The sequence below is a fragment of the Camelus dromedarius genome, chromosome 18, assembly GCF_036321535.1.
Source record: "Camelus dromedarius isolate mCamDro1 chromosome 18, mCamDro1.pat, whole genome shotgun sequence".
NCBI lineage: Eukaryota > Metazoa > Chordata > Mammalia > Artiodactyla > Camelidae > Camelus > Camelus dromedarius.
In genome coordinates this window covers 376,761-397,503 of record NC_087453.1, presented here as the reverse complement: position 1 = coordinate 397,503, position 20,743 = coordinate 376,761, and the positions used below count along the sequence as shown (strand labels likewise).

At 60.5% G+C, this 20,743-nt stretch overlaps 2 protein-coding genes across 3 annotated transcripts in view; one reads left to right on the top strand and one right to left on the bottom strand.

Annotated features, from left to right (window-relative positions):
* The first annotated feature begins 709 nt into the window (after nt 1–709).
* Nucleotides 710–4,228, top strand: SLC2A4RG (SLC2A4 regulator). Its single transcript, XM_031433405.2, has 8 exons — nt 710–864; nt 1,155–1,285; nt 2,181–2,290; nt 2,776–2,951; nt 3,026–3,126; nt 3,209–3,482; nt 3,567–3,640; nt 3,727–4,228. The coding sequence occupies exons 1-8, from the start codon at nt 754–756 to the stop codon at nt 3,836–3,838; spliced, it is 1,089 nt and encodes a 362-aa protein (XP_031289265.2). The 5' UTR covers nt 710–753; the 3' UTR covers nt 3,839–4,228.
* A 189-nt stretch (nt 4,229–4,417) lies between these two features.
* ZBTB46 (zinc finger and BTB domain containing 46) overlaps nt 4,418–20,743 on the bottom strand; it is a 52,759-nt gene continuing 36,433 nt past the window's right edge. For both annotated transcript variants that reach the window (XM_031433401.2, XM_031433402.2), the window contains exons 4-5: nt 8,183–8,358; nt 4,418–7,544 (exon numbers count right to left, since the gene is read on the bottom strand). In XM_031433401.2, the coding sequence (XP_031289261.1) occupies nt 7,170–7,544; nt 8,183–8,358 (551 nt within the window). In that variant the 3' untranslated portion in view covers nt 4,418–7,169. The remainder of the gene's footprint in view (nt 7,545–8,182; nt 8,359–20,743) is intronic.

The following is a 20,743-nucleotide window of genomic DNA, read 5'->3' as shown; positions in this document are numbered from 1 at the left end:
CTGGGAGGCTGGGCGGGCAGGGAGTGTGGGGAGGTCGGGAAGTAGTTTAAAACCTCCCCTCGGGACGGGCTCCCTTCCGCCTGGGGACACCGGCGGGTCGGGCTCAGAAGACCAAGTAGGGAGGGAGGCAAGCCCTGGGGGGTGGTCCCTAGGCCAGTGGGCCCTCAGGGCAGTGAGCCGGCCCGCCCGGTGGCCGCCCCAGGGTGGGACCTGGACCCGGAATGTCAGGGAGGGCTCCGCCACCCGGCCCCTGGAGTTACATAAGGGGTGGGAGAGGTGGGCGGCCGTGCGTTAAAGAGTAACCTGCTCCCGGGAAGCCCGCCAAGGAGACGCGGCCCCCTCCCAGATCCCGCAGCTCGCGTAGCAGCAACCCGCGAGGAAGCCGGCCCGCCGGACGCCAGGGCCTGCCGGCGCCGAGCTCGGGAGGGGGTGGGGCGTTGAGCGGGCGGGCGCGGGCCGCACCCCTTCCCCGGCCGGCGCGGGAGCGACCAGCGCGGGAGCAGACGGACGGGGCGGGGCCGGGCCGGGCCGCAGGGCAGGCCAATGGGCACGCGGGGGCGGGGCGGGGCGGGGCCTCGGGCCTCGAGGAGGGGGCGGGGCCGGCCGGCAGCCTCCGGGCAGCGAGGCGCGGGCGGCGGCCGATCCAGGGCGGGGGTCGGCGGCCCGGCCAGCCCGGCCCGGCCCGGCCCGGGGCCGCGTCCCGAGTGTCCGCCCTCGCCGCTGCAGCCTTGGTGCCCGGCCGGCCGGCCGGCCATGGAGGCCAAGCGTCCCCCGGCGCCCGGCCCGGGCTGCGGGGGTCCCCCGCCCCGCGCCGCCGGCCGGGACCCCGCGGCCACGCTCGTGTCGGTGCCCGCGCCGCCGCAGGTACCGGGCGTGGGGCACCGGCAAAGTTGCCGCTGCGAAGATGGCGTCGGGCTGCACGAACTTTGGGCCCCCGGGCGGGGCGAGCGAGGGCGGCACGTCTTCGCGCGTGTCCGTGGGGCCGGCGGGGCTGGGCCGGCGCCCGGAGCGCTTCCCGCCGCCGCAGCCGGGGGCGGGGCCGGAGGCGGGGCCGCACCGGCCACAGCCGGTTTGGGGGCGGGCGCCAGCGAGTTGGGGTGGCGGCGGGGTTGGGGACCCGGCCGCTGTCCCGGCTGAGCCGCCCGCGTCCGCAGGGCCCTGCTGTGGAGTTCGCGCTGCCTCAGGAGCCGGAGCCGCGGGCCGCGGACCTCGGGGCCCCGGGGGCGGGGGCGGGGGCTGCGGGGCCCCGGGCGCCTTTGGCGCACGTCCCGGTGCCAGTGCATAGGTGAGCCGGGGCCCGCGAGCCGGGCCGAGGGGGGCGTGTGCACACGTGCGCCCACGTGTGCAGGGGTGGTGGGTGGGGCACGGGCAGGAGCCTTCCCGACCCCACCCCCGTAGAGGGCCTCGGTGGAGGGCAGGTCAGCGTCCTGACCTGGGTTTCTGCTCCCACCTCCCAACTTGGAGGAGTTGATCAGAAATGACCAATGTGTAGTAGGCCTCGTTCCCCCCAAACCCTGGGGGCGAGTGCGCAGAACTAGGAGGGAGCGGTTGTCTGTCTCTGTGCAGAAGAGGCTGCGGGCCGGTGTGGAAGCGACTATCCAGGAATCCCGGGCCCCTGGTGGCCATCTCCCCAGCTCTGCAAGCTGTGAAACCCTCCAGGGTGCCTGACACCCTCGCTGACTGCGCAGGCAGGGGCGGGCTCTGGTCTGGCCGGCTGGGGCCTGGGGCCCGGCTTGTGCTTGGAGCCCAGTCTCCCCTGGCTGCTGCTGACTGCTGGCTGCTCCCGCCCTCCCAGGCCTGGCACTAGGCCCACAGCTGCTGTTGCACAACCCTGGTTAATGTGTGATTGGGGGAGGGCTGGACCTGGCCTGGGCTGGCCCCACCAGCGGGGCCTCAGACCCCTGTCCAGCACCAGGGTCTGAAGACACCACCTGGAACAAAGCCCAGGCTGCAGAGAAGTCAGGCTGAGGGAGGACCCCTGCCCAGGCCAGTTCTTGGTGGTTCCTGGAGATCTGGGGCTTGGCCACCTGAGCTGGGGGTGGGGCTGGGCCTCCTGCCCAGCTCCTGGAGTGAGGGAGTCTGGTGCACACACGTGCCCAGGCCTGCACGTGTACTGGGCCATGGGAGGGGCCTGAAGTACTTCCTGGGCCCCACCTGCACCCCGCCCCCATCTCCTCCAGAGCCCCCCGAGGAAAGGCCCAGCCCGATGAGGTCATGGCTGCCGCAGCCCTCACAAGCCTGTCCACCAGCCCCCTCCTGCTGGGGGCCCCAGCTGTAGCCTTCAGCACAGGTGAGACTTAGAAGCCTGGCTTGGGGTGGGGGTGGTGGCAGGGCCCAGGACCACTGTCCCTCCAGTACCCTACAAGCCTCCAAGCCCCTGTGCAGTAAGCAGAGGTCCCCTGTCCTGGAACACCATCTTCTAAATGCACCTCTTGAGGCCTAAAATGTACCTCAGGACCCCCTCTGCCCCTCACCGAGGCCCAAGCTGCAGTGCCCAGGCCCGCAGGCCTCTGTGACCTGTCCATCTCCTGGCTGGCTAGGCGTCTGCCCACACGGGACTCTTCTGTTTTTCCTTCCATGTGCTGGAGAGGCTAGTCAGCTCCTACTGTAGCCAACTCCTGACCACTGCCTCTTCCAAGAGGTCCTTTCCCACCAAGCTTACCTGAGAACAGGTGAACAGGTGGAGGCTCCGAGTTAAGGGCCTCGAAGCCAGTTTCTGCAAAGCAGCCTGAGCCCACCGAAAGTGCCAACAGTGGCACTGGTATGTCCCCGCAGAGCCCAGCTTGGAGCCCTGGAAGGAGGCCCTGGTGCGGCCACTGAGCAGCTGCAGCAGCGGGGACTGGGGCTGGGACGTGGCCAGTGACCAGTCCTCTCCATCTACACCGTCGCCCCCGCTGCCTCCTGAGGCAGCCCACTTCCTGTTCGGGGAGCCCGCCCTGAGGAAGAGGAAGGTGAGCCTGAGGACAGCCCACTGGGCAGGATGGACACAGGTGGCCGAGCCTGACCCCTGGCCATTGTCACCCAGAGCTCGCTGCAGGTCCTGTTCCAGTGTCTGTGGAAGCGCTGCGGGAAGGTGCTGAGCACGGCCTCTGGGATGCAGAGACACATCCGCCTGGTGCACCTGGGGTGCGGTGGGGCCAGCGGTGGGGGGTGGGGGGGGCGGCCAGACTGGGTTCCGCTTCAGCTCCACCCACCGCGCCCCCAGCAGGCGGCAGGCCGAGCCCGAGCAGAGTGATGGCGAGGAGGACTTCTACTACACAGAGCTGGACGTCAGCATGGACTCGCTGACCGAGGGGCTGTTCAGCCTGACCCCCGGGTCCCCCACGGCCTCCGTGCCACCCTCCTTCCCCCGCCTGGAGCTGCTGGAGCCCCCGGAGCCCCCAGCCCTGCCCACTCTGCTGCACCCACTGTCCCTGCCCCCACCCCCAGTGCTGAGCTCCGCAGCGTCCCCCCAGGTGTGCCACCGTGACCATGCCTACCAGGTAGGTGAGGCCACTGGCAGCTGCTGGGTCCGGGTCTTGGGGTGCTCCGGAGGGGTGTAAGGCCACAGCTGTGTCTCCTCTCAGGGCTGCCAGGCACCCACCCTCCTGGAGCCACAGCCCACCCCAGCCCTGCCCGCCAAGCTTGGTGCCAGTCTAAGGTGCGTGTGTGTAGAGGGGCTGGGGCAGGCACCAGGCAGGGAGGGTCCCAGCCCAGCAGCACCCATGGCCTCGTGTGTCCCCCCAGGAAGCCCCGAGGTGATGCCAAGAAGTGCCGGAAGGTGTACGGCATGGACCGTCGGGACCTGTGGTGCACAGCCTGCCGCTGGAAGAAGGCCTGCCAGCGCTTCCTGGACTGAGCCCTCCCACACCGAGGCCTCTCCTAGCCGCAGGGTTTTCTAACTAGGGGGGCCCCCACTGTTCAAAGTGCCTCTGAAGAAACCAGCCTTTTGCACTAAAGCGAAACCTCACAGCTGTCCCCTTGGCCCGGGATCCCCAGGGGTGGCCACCCCTGCCTGTCGGCCCTGGACCTGTCAGGGGTGTGATGAGCCCAGCTTTGTGGCCACATGGGGCCCAGTCCTCAATGCACTTTGAGGGGGTGTTGGGGAGGGGGCTCCCCCACCTGCACTTAACCTGACCATTTGAGGGCCTGGGATGGACATTTGTACCGTGTTTTCAAAGCTCAGGTGTCTCGAGTCTGGGCCAGACCAGGCGAGAAGAAAAATTAAAGATTTGGGGTTTTTCCAAAAGCTGTTTCTGCCTCCTGGGTTGGGGAGGACATGGAACTGGGGTCCTGCCGTGGGCAGGAGCAGTGGGGTGGGCAGGCAGGAGGCCAGCAACCAGGCTGCCTGGGGGTGGGCGTCACTGGCCACCTGGACCCAGGTGAGGCTGGAGGAGGGGACACTGTCTGAAACACACACGAGGCATCTACTCAAGCAGCAATTTCCCAATTTATTGAAAGTGATCGCTTTGCAAGAATGTCTAGCTAATCCCGTCACAGAAAGGCCCAGAGTGCGCCCAGGCAGACAAGAAATCTCAAGACCACTAGGCGAAGTACTGTTTACCTGTCAGCGGCACAGGGAGCAGACAACAGAGCTGTGATATCCCATCGACTGATTACGAAAAACTCCCCCAAGTAATAAACACGTCTCCAGCACAAACACAGGTTTGTAATAATTAATAAAAGTCGGTATAATATAGATTATCCCCAGAAAAAAAGTCAACAGTCTTCAAACACTGCCTGTTTTTTGTCTGTTTTGTCTTTGTTGACAGGTTGAAAGCATGTTGAAAAAATAAATATTTAAGAGAAGCACACAGCGCCCTCACTACAAGTAGTTCTAAAAAGGGCCGCACACGAAAACACAACATAGGGTCTAAAAAACAGAAACACCATTAAGTATGGCTTTCTTAAGAGTTGCACATGTCACAGAATAAGCGAAAATAATATTATCTTTCATAATATTGCAAAAAGTTCCAGTTTTTGCATTTTCTCAGGGTTTTCTTTTTAAAAGGAAGATGTGCAAAGTTGGAAGCAGTAGCTGTGTCTTGAGCAGAGGTCCCTATCGAGTCCTGGCAGTGTTGTGACTGTCCCCCAGACCAGAGTCCAAACCTACAGCCTGGTCAGGATCCGGAGTTTGATACAGAAGTCTTGGTTTCCCGGCCCCCCACCCCACCCGCAAAGACCCTGCCACCTGACGGACTGTGTTCCACGGCGTTGCCAATGCCAAGTACAGACACACACAAACGAAAAAGTACAAAATGTGAAATGTAATCTGCACGTCTTTTTCCTCTTCATAAAAAAATATTTATTAGTTTAAACATTGATTTTGGGGGAAAAAAATCACGTAAAAAAAACCATTACACGTCTTTTCCCTCCATGCCTCCTGAGAGGCTATGTGTTCGTCTCATCTCTGAAATTCAGCACTGAGTTTACCGCACACGAGAATAAACAACACTGGGGGCTCGGGGGCAGGAAGTGGGACCCTCAGTCTTCCTGGAAAGTACTGTTTCAGGGAAGAAAATGCCCTGGTGGCACTGACGGCGACACCCCGGAAAGGGGACAGGGCAGCAAGGGTGGTCCCGCGCGGGTAGCGAGCAGGGCGGAGAGCGGGAGTCCTGAGTGCAGGGCAGAGGTGGCCCGGGTCGTGGGCAGGACGGCCTGAGAGGTGGGCCCGGGACCAAACCCAGAGACACTTTGTAGCAAAGGTCTGGTTTCCAAATGCGTTTTATAAGAAAGGAAGTCTGTTTATAAAAGGGTTAGAAAGTTGGGGAAAGGGACACGGGTGAGCGCCCTGCTGACAGGCTCAGCCAGGCCTCGCTGTGAAAGGCAGAAGGGGACCGGAGCCCCCAGCACCGGACCCCCCCCTCCCCCAGCCCCCGCGCCAGCCTTGAGCTCACAGCTTCCCCAGCTGAGGGGGGTGGAGCGCAGCCCTCTTCTACGGATGGTATCTAAAACAAAAACAAAGCTGTGACTTCTCCCCTGGGCAAGACTTCAGGTCAGCACCCTTGGCCAGCCGCCCCCCAACCCCAGCAGGCCGGAGGCTGTGCTCCAGTCGCCACCACTGGCCCCAGACGGTCTGCGGGGTTTTCCTTTCTCCGCCTGGAAAACCGCGGGGCTGACGGCTGTGGGAAACGAGTGGAAAAGCCCAGCGCCGCCTGTGGCGCCCCAGCTCAGCACCCAAGCGGTCCTGCACTGACAGACAGACGGCCCACAACAGGAGGAGCGAGCTGGGAGGCACGGAATGTCTGTGTCGTGGGCCTGGTCAGGACCCGCGGGAAGGAAGACAGACGGGTCTGGGCCCTGCAACCTGGGAGGGAGACGTCCTCACAGCACAACGCAGGGCCTTGGCAGCTCAGAAAAGAGCGCAGACAGGTCGCGAGCAAGACCTGGAAACGCCAAAGGAAAGACAGCCCGCAGGCTTCGTCAGGTGAGAAGGATGATGCTGAACAGAACCATTTCACGCGATTACCTGCTACCTTAGGACTTAGGCAGTCTGGTTACCCACGCGGGGAGGGGCGCGGCAGCGGGACACCCTCCAGTGTTAGCAGCAACGAAGGCAAGCCCGCCGGGAGGGTCAGCAGGACGGGCCTGGGCGGCAGACGGCCCGGGCCCTGAGAAGTGCACGCAGAACGTGGAGCAGGCCCTGCAGCGGGAGCACCCGGCCCCGCCGCCGCCCCGCGGAAGATAGCACCTGGGAGCCCGGCCCGCGGTCAGCAGCTGCCCCGCGTTCAGCACCAGAGCCCGGAGGCAGGGGGGCCGCGGGGCTTTCCGGACACGGGACCTGGACCCGGACCCTGCAGGGTGGCCGCAGAGCCAGTGGCCTGGGGTGCAGCGGCCGCAGGCAGTGACCAGGCTGCAGAGGCGGAGGGGAAGAAGGGGGAGGGTGGACACGGTGCCAGGTCTGCAGCTCCTGGACCTGGGCCCCCGGGGACGCACCTGGGAGCCCAGCGGTGTCCACCCTTTCCTGGCCTCAGGCCACAGTGCACCGGAGCCCAGACCATGGGCTCCCCCATTGCCCACCACTCCCACCTGCTGTGGAGACCACACAGCTCCCTGGCTGCCCCCACGCCCCAGCTCCGCGCTCTGCTGGAGCCCCACTCACTTCTGAACCCACGGGCTGGCGTCTGCGCACGTCGGGGGTGGGGCACACACGCCAGCGGCGGAGGCAGACAGGAGGCCCCAGCCCCAGCCTAGGAGATCCAGGTGAAGTCCTTGTCGCCGCCCCCCGCAGGGCTGTGGGGCCCCCGTGGCGAGTCCTCGTCCTCCTTGTCGTCCCCCAACAGCGCGTCCTCGTGGGCCAGGCCCACGTCGTCCTCATCCTCGCCCAGCTCCTCCTCACCCTCGCCGCGCGGGTCCTCGGGGTCCTCCAGGTACGGCCCATCGCCAGCGAACAGCTCAGGGGAGCCCTCGGCGCCCCTGCCGTCCAGGGGCCCGGCCCCGCTGCGACCCGCGCAGTCTGCGCACACACCGTGGCGCCGCGAGCCATGCTTGATGCCCACGCTGGCGGCCGACATGAACACGCGGCTGCACAGTTTACACACGTACTTCTTGTCCTTGCTGTGGACCTGCGGGGAGAGGATGGTCAGTGCCGGGGGAGGGTGGTCAGTGCAGGCGGACGGCAGGCAACAGGCCTGCTCAGGCCCCTGACTCTGTCTGGGACCACTGCACACACAGAACTGCAGGTGCCACCAACACTCATCCCTGTCCAGAAGGGCGTGGGCAGTCGGCGGGCTGTGTCCCTCCCCTCATCGGGGCTGGTCTGTCCGGAGCTCAGGTCTGCTTGAGGGTCATGCTGTCTCCTCTGCCTCGCTCCCTACACTTCTCTGCAGATGCTGAGCAATGATCTCTGAACTCTGCCCTCTGAGGGGAGGAGCTCCCACAGCTGCTGGCTAGGGCCTGGAGGCCTGAGGGGGCCAGGTGGTTTGGAGGCCGGGTGATGGGAGCCCCAGGACAGCGGTGACCGGCAATGACTCGAGGCACCTGTCTCCTGAGAAATCCGGTCAGGGCGTCTGGGAGCTGGGCCAAGTGCGGACCTGGGCAGGAGGGCCGGGGGCTCGCCAAGGGGGACTCCGACTGCCGCTTCAGTGCTCCTCCTACAGCTGTGAACCCGCTTCCTAGAGTGACCAGTGCTGCCTCCCTCCTCTAGGCCCAGGGCCTGCGAGGACTGCCCTGGACTCGACCCGCCGCCCCGCCGCCCGCTCACCAGCGTGTGCCGCTTCATGTGCTCGCGCCTGGTGAACTTCTTCCCGCAGATCTCGCAGGGGTAGGGCCGCTCGCCGGTGTGGGAGCGCATGTGCCTCTTGAGGATGCACTGGTGCATGGCCGAGAAGCTGCAGTACGGGCACTTGAACTTCTTCCTGATCACCGCAAACTCGTTGACTGGAAGACAACAGACGGTGGTGAGCCCGGCGCTGTGCGCCCGCCGACCCCCACAACCCACTCGGACCCCTGCCCTGGAGCCCAGTCTCCACTCGGGGCTTGGGCGTCCCTGCAGGGCTGATGTCCGGAGCTGCGGGACAGGCCGGGGCCCCAGGCCAGAGGTGACGGCCCCCACTTTCTAAGAACACTTCTCAGGTCAGCTAGCATCTCCCGCATCAGCCCCCAAAACACAGAGTCCACACACGGAGTCCCGGCAGGAACGCCAGCACGGACACGGGCAGGAGCCAGCGGGGCCGCCGCCCCATCGACACGTCTCACGCCCGCACGTCCTCACGTTCACGTCCGCAGGCTGGTGGCTTTACCCAGAGCAGAGCTGCTGCCTGGTGGACACAGCCCAACAAGAGGCCGGCCAGCCCCAAAGGCACAGTGAACCTCTGCCGCAGGGTGTGGGTCATCCCCACTCTCCCTCCCCTCATGAGGGGAGTTAGAAGTCGGGGTCCCCGGTGTCAGTCCTGCCGTGCAAGGCCCCCCACCGGGCACAGAGGCAGCTCACCCCGAGTGACGCCACAGCCACCCCCTCTGGCGTCGGGGGCATCTGCCCTGTGCCCAGGCCCCAGGCCCCCTCACCCCAGGCTCACTGGGGTTGCTGGGAGCAGCCCAAGTGCTGGGCGGCATTTCCTCCCACGGGAGAAGCCTGGGGCAGCCGTCTGGTCTCCAGCGTCTGGGAGCAGCTTCCTGGCGCTCACGCCGCCCACAACCTGGATGGCCACAGCGGACACCCGCCAGCTGTGCAGTGGCACCGGCACCCAGGGGACAGACCCAGGGTCCCGACGGCCGGGCCAAAGGCAGGCTGGTGGAACCAACCCTAACCAGCAGGAGCGGGACCCTGATCAGACCCCTACCGAGCATCCAGGCACAGCAGGCTCCGGCCTCCATCACAGCCACCCCTGCAGATGCCAAGAGGGAAGCAGATGAGAAAACAAAGGCCACAGTGTCACGCTGCCCACAGGAGTGGGGAGAGGCCGGGAAGCTGACCAGAAGCCGGCCCTCCTCGCTGGTGGGAGCCAGCCAGTCTGCTGCAAGAAGACCAGACAGCTTAAGAGCCCTGCACCCCGGACCCCGGGTCACACAGAGGCAGGGACCCTCGCCACCATCTCTCTGAAGTGTGCCGCCTGGGCCCCCACCCATCCTGCTGCTCGGACCCCCAGCCATGGGCACGTCACCACTGAAATGGCACCAACTGGGCGGCCCAGCGCGGTGACCCTGAGCACTGTGGCCTGGACGCCAGGCCCCTGCACACGTGTGGCTGCGCCGGCTCTGCAGCTCCGTTCCTGAAGCACGCCCACTGGAGTGTGGGAAAACACCGAGCGGAACATTTTCTCTGATTCCTTAAACAAGCTGTGCAGCCTCTCCTGAGACATCGTAAAGTGGGTCCATGCATCAAGCAACCAGATTTCTTTATCTTCCAGAACACAGGTCAGCGAGGCCATCTGTGGGTCTGCCAGGAGCCTGTCCGCTCTCCTGGACCTGAGAGCTCCTTACTCTGGGACCTCCTGCACCCCACAAATGCCAGGCCGTAGCGGGGGGACACCACCCCAGGTGACCCTGTACCTGCTCAGGCCTGACGTCTGCCCCAGCTGAGGCCATCACGGCCCCAGGACAGGGCTGTGTGGACGGCATCATAGCTGATACGTGGCGCTGCCCTGGGCCCAGCCACCCGTCCACCCCCCTCACGGTTTCCGTGCCAAACGCCTGGGAACGGTCACCAGGCACTTTCCTAAGAGGCGAGGCATTTTGGTACATGCAGGAGCGTGTGTGAGCGCGTGTGGCTGGGAGCTGGGGTGGGAGGGCTGGCGCCTCCCGGGGAAGGCACACGAAGCAGGAGACGGGGACAGTCCCCGTGTCCCATCACACACAGTAGCCACGGTCCACCACGTACCATGCTGAGACCACCTTTCACGCCATGATTTTTATCTGTAAGTTCTTAAATGTGTGAGTGTGTCATATTTGATTAGACAGAAATCCTCCTGTAGAACGTGTATGTTGTCTAGGTTTTCTACCCTATGAATGATGCTCCGTAAGGTCCCCACGGGAGAACATCTGCACTCAGAGATAGACCCTGAGTCTCGCGCCAAGCAGGCCCGTGCGCCGCGCTCTCAGCCTCCTGAGGGCACGGGGGACACAGACCACGGCCACACCGCCAGCAGCACTGCACCCTGCAGACTCAGCCGGCAGGCCGGGGAGGCAAGCAGAGCGTCCAGCAGCTCTGCCGTGGGTGAGGAGCCAGCCCTCCCCAAGCAGGGCTCCCACGCCCCGACGGAGGGCCCCCCCAGCCAGGGGGTCCCGCAGAGGGTGCCGAGCCGGGAAGGAGGGACAGGCACCCAGCCCGGCATGTCCAGTGCGGGACCCCCTCTGGGAGCTGGGCCGGGCTCACCACGCCCAGCAGCCTGCCTCACGGAGGAGCACCTCCTGCTCTTTGCCTCATCCCTCGGACCACTGGGCCCACCCGGCTGCCCATCAGCGAGGCCGCAATGGTGCTGCCCGCGTCCCCACGGGTTCCCTCAGCACGAGACCTCGATTTTCGTGTCATCACAGAGTACAGCAAGGGTGCCACCTATGCTGGGGTGGAAAAGGAGAGCAGGGAGGTGAGCTTTTAGGTTATTGTATTTAAAACAGCCTTTCTGAGGATACAGTTAGCCACTGCTTCTATTCTGCTTCTATTCACACAGCAATTTAAACTTGAACGATTATTCTAGCCTGTGTTTAATAACTCAGACCTACATGTTTAAGAAAGAACTTATCTCTGTACTAAGGTGCTGGGTTTTCCCCTAGAACAACAATTCAGGGTGCACAGACCAGAGACTGATGCGCCATCAGGGACCCCCCTCCGTCCTGCGCCTCTGCAGGCCACCCCGCTGCAGGCGGCCCGCTTAGGACACGCCTTCTGAACTCGCCCCGTGATGACGCACTTTGCTGTTTCCTTCATGCGTTATGAGTCTCTGTTGCTCCTCTAACAAATACCACAAACTGGGCAGCTTAAAGCAACAGAAACCGATCCTCGTCCAGTCCTGGAGACCAGACGTCTGAGATCAAGCTGTCTCGGGGCCGCACTCCCTCCGGAGGCTCCAGTGGGGGGACCTTCCTGCCTCTTCCAGCTTCTGGGGGCTCCAGGCGTCCCTGGGCTGGTGGCTGCCTCCTTCCCGTCTCTGCCTCCGTCTCCACGTGGCTTCTCCCTGTGTCTGTGTCTCTCCTCTTCTGTCTCTTTTAAGGATATTCATCACTGGATTTAGGGCCAACTTGGATATTTCAAGATGATCTCATCTTGTGGTCCTTAATTTAATTATGTCTGTAATAGGGTCACATTCACAGGTTCCAGAAGTTAAAACACGCGTGTGATCCTTTAGGTGGGAGGCACCGTGCTACCTACCATGAACAGTACCGATTCTCATAAACACTAACAAAGCCTTACAAATTCATAAAGTGAGAGAGCGATCAAAACAAATGAAAAAGCACAAATATTAAATTGAAACACTCTCCCCAATCTGCCCTAAAAACAGAATCCTTTTTGTCTGGAATCAAGCTTCCAGGGTGAACAGCAACCTTGATAATCAGGAAGCCAGGTGAGAGGCTGGCACCAGTGTATTCAAAACACGAAGCTCAGTCACACTGGGGTACAATTTTACAGAAATGCATCCGCAAGAACACCGCTCAGCAAAGCCGGCCCAGAGGAAGCAGGCCTCCGCCTTGCACTGCGGGGAAGCAGGGCTGTGGTAAACGTCGCTGGCCAGTGACGTTCCAGAGCAACTTCATGATCACACCCAGGACTCCAGAAAAGGCTAGTGGACGAAAGGCGGCTGCAGGCTGCCGGTGAGCACAGGGGGCTCTGCGGGAGGGCGTGCGAGTCTTTCAGCTGGAACAGTCCTGGATTTTTATTCTTCCTCTGATTGTAATTTCTCAAGACGCTGCACTTCAAGTGCATTTCAGAAATGGAGTCAAACACGGACTTTTGTTTTTCCGTTTATAAACTTACGAGGCTACCACTTTGTTAGAATATAGTAAAGCTACGATGAGTCCTGATTATTTTAAGGAGGTTTTAGCCTTATGTGAAGTGCACAAGCTTCAGGCATGCAGCTCAGTGAGTTTTTTCTCTCATACAGACCCAGGGAACCACCATCTGAATGGGACACGTGGCACCCCTTGCGCACCGAGGCTGGTCGATGGCCTCCCTGCCCTCCATCACCAGACGCTGGCTCTGCGGCTCGGCCTGGGGTCCTGACCGCTGGCTGCAGCGTGGCTCACTCAGCACAGAGGCGGCCTGGGCTTGCTGGCTGCCGTGGGGTCTTCCACATGCCCGAGGACCACGTGCCTGTTCTGCAGCCGACGTGCACAGCGGGGCTCAGACGGCTGTCTTGCGTGTCTTTTGGGGGACCATGTTCTCACTTCTGTTGGATGTGTGCCTGAGAAAGGACTCTCTGGGCTCCGCAGACACAGCCAAGGAGGCTTTTCATGGTGGCTGCACCAACTTATGTTCCCACTGGCCGTGCACGAGCCTGTTCCCGCCGGTCGTGGGCAGGAGGGCGGAGGGGCTGAGACCTGGCTTTCATCAGTGTCTCCCGGCCCCTAGTGACCCCGAGCCCTGGGTCACTTGGACACCCTCTTCAGTGAAGTGCTCGTCCAAGCTTCTGATCATTGACTGAGCTGCTGAGCCTTTGAACTTTTCAGTTCTATGCATCCTTCTGAATATACAGATGCGTTTACTGCAGATGCTCCAGGCTGTGAGTGGCCCTTTCACTCTCATAATGGCGTCTCTCAGCGCAGAAACTAAGCACTGTGATGACCTCGTTCGTCAGACTGCTCTCGTCAGTGCTTCTGAGGAGCTGCCTCGGGAATGTCTGCCTGTCCCCACGACTGCAGAGACCTAGGGAGCTTCTGGAAGACGCTTTCCTTCTACGTTTAGGGTCATGAGCAACACTGTCTTACTCCCGTCTGTACTCTGGGGCTTAGACAGCGGGGGCCCCGGAGGGGCTGCCCTCCCCGGGGCACTTCCAGGAGACGGTAAATAGACTGCCCCGGGGCATAACATACAGACCAGCCTCCTCCACCTGCTCCCACTCCGGATCACGGCTCCGGCCCGTCTCCCTGAGGCCAGACAAGCATAATGACACCTTCTCATACCTTTTATTGACAATCAGCACTTCCCCCTCTGGCTGCTGGTCACCGTGGCAACAGCTGGCTCTACTGACCGTCTGCCAGCGCGGCCACTGCCGCCGGCGACCGGCGGTGTTCATCCTTCCTGCCGCACGTCCACTTCCTGTCTCACTGGTGTTCGCTCCCTCTCTCCTCCTGCTTCCTTGGGGCTAATCTGCTACTCTTCTCCTCACTTCCTGACCATCCCCCAGTTGGAACCTTCCTTCTTTTCTGGAAAGTGCAACTAGGACTGTAGATGTCCCTTAAACACACTGCAGCTGGGTCCTCCGCGTTTTGACGTGTTGTGTTTCTATCATCACCTAGTTCACAGTCTTCTAGTGTCCACTGTGACCTGCTCTGGCGTTGACTGCTGTTGGTTTTTAGAAGTTAATTTCACTGAGGTCGGAGACCACGCTCTGATTTCATCCTTTGGGGTTTGCTGAGACCTGTGTTATATTCCCGTTCAGTCTATCTGGTAAATATTTCATGTGCATTTGGACTATTCGACGCTCGTTTGGTGCAAACTGTTTACTTGTGTTGTGACAGGCAGACACTTCTCCAGAACAGAGACGCAAAACTCCTGAACAAAACAGCAGCGGAGCCGACCACACGGGGAAAGGACAGCCCTCGTGACCCAGTGGGGTTATTCCAGGAATTCAGGGTTAGTATCTGAAAACTGCCCAAACCTCCTGCAGCCGCACTGAGCCTGTCGCGGTTCTGAGCCCGAGCGTCCAGCAGGTGCGCCTCCCGCCGGACTGACCCTCACCACGTGAGGTCCTCGCGACATCAGGGACTCTTTTTAGGCTAGTGTTTCCTTGGTTTCTCTTGTTTATTTTACTTTTGGTGGGGGAGGTAATTAGGGTTACTTTTTGTTTCCTGAAGGAGGCGCTGGGGACTGCACCCTGGGCCTTGTCGTGCTGCGCACGCGCCCCATCACGGAGCTACGCCCATCACCTTGGTTTCTCTTCTTCACCTTTTTCCTTTTAACCTTTCTGTGTTCTTATCTATGAAGCATGTTACCTACAAACAACAAATTTTCCTTGAAAAACAAGCTGATAGTCTTTTCTTTTTCGTGCACGTTCAGCAGATTTGTAACAAAGGGGTTGTTGTTGTAGCTGGGCGACCATCTCGCTGTGTGTTTTCTGTTTGTCCTTTTATGGGTTTGGGGCCTTTAACCCTCCTTGCTTGCCTTCTTTCAAATTAATCAAGTATTACTCCATTTTTCTGCTCATAAGCCTTTTTTGAACTGCACATGATTTTTGTTACCATTCATTGTGACTTTGTAAAGAAGCAAGAACCGTCCAACGGCCAGGCTTGCTCACCTCTCCCGTCTCTGAGCTGCAAGCATTGTGCATACGCTCCTGTTCGTGTCAGAGAACCATAAATGTTGCTTTGAACAATCAAGATGTTTCCCAGCGAGGGCTGCGTTTAGTACTTCTTGTCAGCTGGCAATGAACCCCTCAGCTTGCTGGTGTGACGCTGTCTTCTCGCAGCCTTGGTCTGTGCACGCTCCTGGGGGGTGTGGGGCCCGGCGTTTCCACAGCCCCTCGGGGGCGCCCCGCTGCGGCCCAGCTCCCGCGCTTCTGCCGTCAAGTCAGACCTCGATCTCGGTGCTTTTCCTCTTAACGGCCTTTCTCTCCGGCTGCTTCTGCGATTCTTGTTTTTGTCTTTGGTTTTCAGTAGGTCTGGTTTTGGGGCTGCTCTGTCCTGCTCTTCATCCTGCTTTGGGGTCACTGGGCTTCTTGAGCATGTGGATCGACGTCTTCCATCGTTGTGGACAGTTCTCAGCTGCTGTCTCTTCAGATGCTGCTTCTGCTCCAATTTCCCTCTTCTGGACCTGCAGTCACACGCGTATCAGACATTTCCACTGTTCCCACGTGTGTCTTCTTCTCTGAGCTTCAGCCTGGACCCTCTGTCTTCCAGCCGCTCGCCCTCTGCTAGCGGTGCCCAGGCTGCTGCTGAACTGCCTCGTGGGTCCTCAGCTTCACACAGGATATGTTCAGTCCCAGCAGGCTCACTGGGCTCTTTCTTACAGCCCAGTTCTCTTGAAAGCCTCCCCCTTAACCTCTCTTTCACCACCTCCTTGAATGTGGTGTAGACATCTCCCGGCTTGACTCCTGGGAGTGGCCCCTCTGGGGTCTCAGCCGGAGGCCTGGGGTGCATCCCTGGGCCCCTCGGCCAGCCCGGGCTCAAACCCCGCTCAGTGCCCAGTGCTGCACGGTGGCGTTAATCTCTGCTCCCCGGGCTTCTTCCGGCAGGACCCTGGCTCTGTGGGCGTCCCAGGAGTCGAGGGGCTTGTCTGCAGACTTGGGAGCTGCTTCTCTGTGGCTTCTTGCTTTTTGAGATTTTCCCCCTAGGCCCAGACCCCCTGGCTGCCCCAAAGGACACTTCCCACACTGCCCTCTGCTCAGCCTCTGTTCCCTGCACCAGCGTTTGGGGAGTGTGCTGGAGAAAAATCCAGGAGCATGTACAGCTGATCTGTCCTCACCCTGCTCCCAAGGGCTCAGCCTCCAAGTCCCACCTGCACCGCTGTGCGCCAGGATGGGTGTGTGCATGTGTATACATGCGTGAGTGTGCATATGAATGCATGCGTGTATATGCACTGTATGTGTGTGTATATACGTACTGTGTGGGTGTGTGTATGTGTGTCTATGTGTGTGGGGTTTGGGGGGCCAGCTTCTGAAATAGTTTTTGCCTGGAGGGTAAACCCCATACAAGCTAGTCATGGTTGAAACTGGAAATTCACAGTTTTTTTTTTTTTCAGGACGTTTTCTTTAAAATAAATTAATGCCCTTCCGTCAGCACCTGAGTTACGTGCAACCACCGCGCTGACAACGGTCCAGACTGGGCTGTTATACACTTAAAGCGTGCTCTGCATAGTAAGCCAGCGTCCCCAGGCAAGAAACCCTCACTTCTACACACAATGCCCGACCACATGTGGCTGGAACCCGAGTTTCTGAGGCCACCCACTCACACGCTGAGGATATGGTAAACACGGCAAGAGCCTAAACGAATCTGTAGACATGGAGAAAGATTTGCGGGAGTCAACGGATCTCAATAACCAGCCACTTATTACTGCAGCCCTCTGTGCTCAAGAAAGGGCAATGTTAGGTATGGACGCGTTTTTAAAAACTCTTTGAAATCAATTCCTGAGCCACAATATTTCAGTGAGAAATTCGATTGAACATGAGCAATGCAATACCTCGATGAACTTGCTGAGAACCTTCCGCTGGATGACTGGACACATTTCAGGGAAGTGACATCAGATGTGAGAGTGAGCTCAGGTGGCCGTCCAGGCCGACACGCCTCTCACCTCCCTTCCCCATGGACCACAAACTTCTTTCTTTCTTTTTCAAGGAGCAATTATCTATCTGTCTATTTTAAAAAGAAATTCAACTTGTTTTAAACTAAAAGAACACCAAAACATTTCACTTATTTCCCCCACCTCTGGAAATCACCGAACTCCCTCCGCGGTACCTACGAGCTTGTGTGTGTGTGTTTCAGATTCATGTACAGGTCACATCACGTGGTATTTGTCGTCCTCTGTCTGACTTGTTTCAGTGCGCACGATGCCCCGCGGCCTGCCGTGCACCCGTCTTGTCACACGTGGCAGGATGTCGTTCTTTTTTATGACTGATATTCCACTGCACCTGAATGGTGTGTGTATATAAACGATTTTCTTTATCCATTCATATCTTGGCTTTTGTAAATAATGCTGCGATGAACAAATCTATTTCTTTTAGGCATGATGGAAACTTTCTGAAATTTCTTAATTGTTTTTAAACACTAACATAGCCTTTCTGCACAGCAGCGCAGGGCCTCTCCATGCGCTGGCCTCCTTGTGGGCCCCAGCCGTGCCCCACCCACCCAGGGAAAGCCCCTCAAGGAGCCGAGACAGGGAAGCAGCCCGGGCTCTGCACCGCCACACTGGACGCGCACTCTCTGAGCCCTAGCAGCCCAACGATCCTGTTGTGACCAGCGAAAGAGAAGAGGAGCGCTCCCTCTCCTCAGGAATGACGTTTATGCACAAACCGGCACTTACTGAAACCCACGAGGAAGCGGGCCCCCTGGACATGGTCCACCCAGTGGTCCTTTAACTCCCAGGGACACCGCTAGGGTGGGGTCACCCTGAGCCTCTCTCAAAACCCAACTTTTCTCCATCCTCAGAACTCGTTTCATGACAGTAAACGATGGACGGGGCAGAGGGGCAGCCTGGCTGCATGTGGACCACGGCCCGGCCACGGTCGGGGTGGGGATGGGCCCGCTTGCTGGACCGCAGGGAAGCACCTCTCTCCCACAAACCCATCCGCATGGCTCCGCCTGGGCCCTGAAGCCCACGGGGGCTCAGCTGCCTGCAGACGTGGGCCGTGTCTGGTGCAGGCGGACGGTAGCGAAGACAGGCGCCGTTTCTGGGAAGAAGCCCAGCTTTGGTGACTAAAGGGCAGCACACGCCGAGGACGCGGACACTGGGCTTCGTCCCCACATCTTTCCAGAAAGGAACAGGGTCAGAGCTGTCTGGTTCCTCGCCTCCGGGACGGGGGCACAATGTCCTGCCCCTCCTCTCCTGCCCTGCCCCTACAAGTCAGCAACCTTGCACAATGCCGGTGACCCCAAACCTCATCGCCTGGAGGCTGGAGCTGCAGCTGCCCCGCCTGCCCAAGGCTGGGTACTGAGAGGCTTTCGCTGGCCCCGGCTCACGCCGATGCCCGGTCTCGACTGCTGCAGCCCCCCCTGGCTCTGCCACCACCTGCTGGCCACCTGGACCTGAACACCAGGCTGCCGCAGCAGACAAGCATGTGCCAATGTCTGCCCCCGTGTGCAGAGCGCCTGTTCCAGCCTGTCTGGCCTCAAAACAACTGTCCACAGCGGAGGCGTCTATCTCCTCGTGGCTCCTTAGCTGACTCCAGAGCGAAGCCCTGGGCAAGTCCATCCAGGCTGTGAGAGGCGCACCAGCCACGCGGTGAGCCAGAAAGACCCCGGGCATCCTGGAAGGGCCGGCCCCTGGGAACCCCAGGCACTGGCTGGAGCCAACTCCAGAGGAGGCCGGTCGCTTGACCCTGGCCTCCAGGTCCGAGGGGCATCGATCTAGAAGGAGAGACAGACGAGTTACAGGCTGTCGGGAGCAAAGGGACCAGGAAGACATCAGCACAGACACACATCACCCCTACTCACCGGGTCCCCGTCCAAGCCACACAAGGATGACCAGTCACGCGTCTGGAAAGAAGCTCACAGTTAACTCTCCAGAGCAGACACGCAAAAAACAGAACTCCAGCTCCTCCCACCAAAACCATCCTGTTCAAAAGGAGTGCGTTTGATCTATTTCTAAATACAATCTCCTGGAAGATTTTTGTTTTCTCCAGGGAAACAATCAAACCTAACAGAACTGCCTTTAAATAAACGCCAGGGACACCGCTAGGGTGGGGTCACCCTGGGCCTCTCTCAAAACCCAACTTTTCTCTGTCCTCAGATCTCGTTTCATGATAGTAAACGATGGACGGGGCAGAGGGGCAGGCTGGCTGCACGTGGACCACGGCCCCAGCCACGGTCGGGGTGGGGATGGGCCCACCTGCCAGACCGCAGGGAAGCACCTCTCTGCCACAAGCCCATCCACGCTGACCTCAGACGCAGCAAGTGGACCTCTGCAGCCACAGTCGGCGATGGTCAGAAACTCGCAGTGACCCAGCACCGCGGCAGAACCCCTTCGACACCGGCCAGAACGGCTCCGTCTGAGGAACTAGGTTTTCAACCTGCTGCCGTATGAGGCTTCTCATTAGCGTGGAAATCCCTCAGAAAAATATCTTAATTTAAATACAAAAACCCATTTGACTTTGTGTAACGTGTTGCCGTGAGAGTGAAGCAACTATCACTGCGAAGTGGGCGCCTGGGCCACCATGAGTGACACCGGGCTGGGTGGGTGTGGCTGGGGGGGGACAACTACCACAGAGGCTCCACACAGCCCCCGAGCTCGCTCAGGACACGCGGCACCCACCGGGACGTATGCAGTGGACGAGTGTCTGGTCCAGGCTGCCCAGCCGGCCGCTCTCACGTCTTACCTGGGCAGGGGGGGCGGGGCCGGCCCCCTGGGCTCCGTCCGGCCCCCTGGGCTCCGTCCGGCCGTGCGCCAGAGCGGGCCTCGTGGGCTCTGAGTGGAGGAGAGTGGAGGGGCTGGAGGGCGGCACCTCTGCTCAGACCAGCGACCCCCCCAGGGTGACTCGGGCTGGCGCCAGGCCCTGGGAACACAGGGAACGAGTCTCACCCATGTGAACGGACACCGGCTGCTGGGCTCTAGAGAGTTCCAGAAGCACTGCCCCTGCCAGGCCTGCAGTGAGCAGAGCTGCTGTGCGATGCAGCCAGGGTCTCGCTGGGTGAGGGTGCCGGGTACTTTTATCAGCTCGCCACTCCCAAATGCAGGGTCTCCGTGCGTGGCTTGCGTGCGTGGGGGTCTCTCTCCCAGAAGCAAAACGATCACAACAGGGCGGGCTGGCACAGAAGGTCAGACCCACGCGAGAGCCAGGCGCACGCACGGCTGCGCCTCCCGGGAGCCTCTTCTGGAAGGTGCTTCAGGGTGTGTATGCCTGGCTGTTTACCTGAAGGGCACTAATGTGTCCATCGACGCCCTTTCACAAGAGATGGTCTAAGACTCCAGGATCAAGGTCTTTGATTCATTGCCAAGCACCGTATGGAAACAGTCTTTATACCAAAATCGAAACAAAACTCAGCTGCAGCTGTTCTCCTGAACGTTGGGGTCAGCCCGCAGAGAACCGTTGAGAACAGCGGAAGGACGCAGCTGGCGGCCCCCGGTCCAGCCAAACCCCACCCGCCGCCACCCGAGGCCTGAGTTCTGGCCCCGAGGAGCTGGTGGGAGCCTCGCACATCCTTCCAGCAAGACAGTCAGGAGGAACCTCGGCTCCTCCCGGGCAACACCACCCAGCCGACACGTGCAGGACGTGCGGGGCTTCTGGGAGGCCACGAGGCGGCGCCGCCCTGTGTCCCCACCCCAGTAACCAGAGCGAGCTGGTTCACCTCCAGTTTATTCCCCTGAAATCAAAGTTACCTGTGTTCTCAGAGCATTTTTCAAGGTCTCTCCTGGATTAACACACACCCCCAAACACAGCTCAGGAAACAGCCACGCTCTGAGCCACACACGTGCTTGTCAGTTTCTGCTCAGTGACCAGTGACTGTTAGCAGCTGGGAAGCC